The sequence below is a fragment of the Metopolophium dirhodum genome, chromosome 1 (genome assembly GCF_019925205.1).
Source record: "Metopolophium dirhodum isolate CAU chromosome 1, ASM1992520v1, whole genome shotgun sequence".
NCBI classification, from domain to species: Eukaryota; Metazoa; Arthropoda; class Insecta; order Hemiptera; family Aphididae; genus Metopolophium; species Metopolophium dirhodum.
Genome location: NC_083560.1, coordinates 53877222 through 53880497, shown reverse-complemented (window position 1 = coordinate 53880497; position 3276 = coordinate 53877222). Strand labels below are relative to the sequence as shown.

General features: G+C 34.7%; 1 protein-coding gene across 1 annotated transcript; it reads right to left on the bottom strand.

Moving 5' to 3' along the window:
* Window positions 1-378: 378 nt before the first annotated feature.
* Window positions 379-2535, bottom strand: LOC132935984 (AP-2 complex subunit mu). Its single transcript, XM_061002632.1, has one exon. The coding sequence runs from the start codon at window positions 2363-2365 to the stop codon at window positions 1055-1057; it is 1311 nt and encodes a 436-aa protein (XP_060858615.1). The 5' UTR covers window positions 2366-2535; the 3' UTR covers window positions 379-1054.
* Window positions 2536-3276: the final 741 nt, after the last annotated feature.

The following is a 3276-nucleotide window of genomic DNA, read 5'->3' as shown; positions in this document are numbered from 1 at the left end:
AATGTACATAATATAATATTTTTGATTAATCAGTGTATTTTTAAAATAATAAAATCTTATACTAAAAAGTAATTAATTAAATAGGGGTAAATTGTGGCACATCATAATCTATATTTTATTATGTCAATATGTATACATAAGGAATACTATTATACTCCCATTTAAGTATTAAACCAATTTATTCCATATTGGATGAAACAAATTTCATATAAATATATAATACTGTAAATTAAACAAAATATTAATTCCTGTTAATTTAAAAATGTTTGTATCCAATTGATGACAGTAATACAAATAATTTTAACTTCTTTAACCCATAAACTGAGTAACAATACTCAATATTAGTAAATTATGTATATAAATAAGAACAAAACGCAATTGTTACTGTTATAATATTATATTATATTATAATAAAGCACGAAAAACGTACTTTATTTCATAAATAGAATTAATATTATTACATTATACTTTATAGTGATGAACCAACTGTTACATGTCAAATTATTACAATAATTAATATTTACCTATGCCAGGTTGCATAAAAAATGTATTATTTTAATGGTTCAATAAAATTTAGTAGACCAATCACAGGCTACTAAATCGTTTTTAAGGGATCATCAGCTCACTATTTATTCGTTAAATATTTAGTGATTGTTCATGCTATCCGGCAATGTACATTTAAATTTAGCTGTAGTACTAGCTGTGGCAAATGAAAAATAAGTTATTACAAATACTAAGAAAAATATAATGCAGATCCATTAATTAAGTAGAAAAAAAAATACATAAAATAATAAATTAACTATGTAGGTATAATTATAATAATAATAAAAATTATATTGGCTATAAAGCACATAAAATGAATATAAATGACTAGCCTAAATAATAATAAATGTATTTAATCATACAATACAGTATACTGAATGGATAATAAATTAAAAATATGATAATATGATACAATAATTAATATTATATATTTTGATATTAATCAGTACATTATAAATGTTGGAGCAGAATTTTGGGAAATTATGAAATTAAATATAATAGTTTAATTTGTTTAACACCTGGTTTCATACAATCCACTTCGCCCAATATAACGAACCCATTTAACAACATCGTGATCAGAATAATTTAACTTTGGCTCGAATACCTTTAAATATCTGACTTTAAATCCAGAAGGAGCAAATGGTACCTCAAAATTCATTGAAATTGGCGGTCTAGTCCATTTTTTCTTAGTGTCAGTCTCCAAAAGATCGATTTCTGCTGATAGCTGCGTTTCTTTCATGCCCGCCATCCTCTTAATTTTCCACACAATCGCGTTATCTGAAGCCTTGTACTTGGCTTTTCCTTTTAAGCATAACAATTGAACACCAGCTGTGTTCAAGGGAGTGGGGATCTTGACTTCGATTTTTTGTCCTAACAAGGAGGGTTTGAAATTAGACTTCAATACGGCTTTGACTTCCATGCGAGTACGACCTACTTCTCTTACCAACGGTATAACTCTGAATGGCAGTGATATATCTTTGGTGGTACGGTAACGCATCAACTCAAACTCGCCATCAGGTGGAATGAAGCTTATGGAATGTTCGGTTTCAAATTTTGAAAGCTTCACGCACTGATGAAATTGGCAATCATCGATGACGACAACTGGCTTCCCAGAAGCTGTTCTAGAGCCTGTGTCATCAAGAATCTTGGTGCCCTTGGACTCCATGACTATCTTATCATTGATGCCAAACTTGCATTCAGGCATGCCGCTCAGGTAGGACTTCATGAGAATGCGGCCGGCAACATGCGCCGACAACACTTGACCCTGGGGCGACATGAGCAAGTTAACATACTCCAGCACGTCGAGGAACAGCTCGTTACGGCGGTACTTTATGCCCTCGCGTCGCCAGCCAATCTGACCAGTGACCTGGGACGTGATCTGCATCTGCTCCTCCTTGCTCTGTGATTTGACGCCCGTCTGTGTGATAAACGTCTTGAGCACGCCTGTGTCGCAGTTCTGCGGATAGCCAAAGTCAAGTATCTCGTCGAGCAGCTCGTAGATGAGAACAAAGTTGTTCTTGATGTTCTCCTCGTTGATCTTACCAAAGTACGACTGCATGACCTGCGTGAAACGTATGAGGAACTCGAATACCATGGCACCGTTGACATTCTGCTTGGTGACAGCGGCCAACCAGATGTTGGCCCGACGGATGTGGAAGAACGAAGTGCGCGCGATGTTGGTGACTGGAGAGCGGACCTGCTGGCGCGCGTGTATAACGTTCACGCGGAAAGCGTCCACAGCGTTGCGGCCGATGTCATCGCGGTACACACGCGATATCAACACTTCACCCTTGTGATTGTACATGAACAGACCGCCGATCATGGCGACGTCTGCGGCTGTCCTGTCTCCGGTCAACCGTGTTTAATTTATTTTATAAATATTAAAAAGTAGTTGATAGTTGATGCTATAAATTACATAAATTCGTATGTGCGCGACGAGTATTATAATATAGGCAGTCGGTGTTTCCGACTTCCGTTATCAGCGCGTTGCGTTATCGCGTCGGGGGCCTCGAAATCTTTGTCACGTCGTGGAACAAACGAGCGGTACAGCGCCGCCTATCATCATGGAGGCACCGCCGAAAAGCAATAAAGCCGATATTTCCTTTGTCTATGAATAAAGCATAAAGATATAATATTCTATGGCAGAATATGGGCAGAAATCGGGTACTATATAGATCCGAAGAATTAAGGAAGACCATCAAAAATTTGAATGATCAATAACTATAGTATAGAATATCTAAACCTTGAACTCATGTATAGTATTATGGTCTGAACTCTGAAGACACTTATTCTAATAATATGAAAAAATGGTATTCGGAAAAAAAAGCTCTGGAAAAAAGCCCCGATATCAAAACACGGTAAAAAAAAGCCCCGTACTAACTAAACACATAACGCATTTTCATTATAGTGTACATTTTATAATTTAATATTTGTATATAGGTAACCTAACCTTTTTTGGACACATGTATATTCTATATCCATATATATTATAGTAACATTTGAAATATAAAAGATTAAAGTATAGTAAGGTAATAAAAGTAATTGACATTTGACTTTATCTTAAAAATTATAAAGGTGTTTTATTTTATTGTAGACTCTATCTGGAAACTAGTCTTGGTATCTGAGTATATTGTATATCTTATATAGTTATTGTTGTGATCATTTTAAAAAGTGTGTACGGTGTACCTACAGTATAATATTCTCTTCAATACGAATTTTTCGTTCATCTAGTTA

What these genes read in the sequence shown, in the direction of transcription:
- LOC132935984 (XM_061002632.1), bottom strand. Translation starts at nt 2,365, where the DNA reads ATGATCGGCGGTCTGTTCATGTACAATCACAAGGGTGAAGTGTTGATA.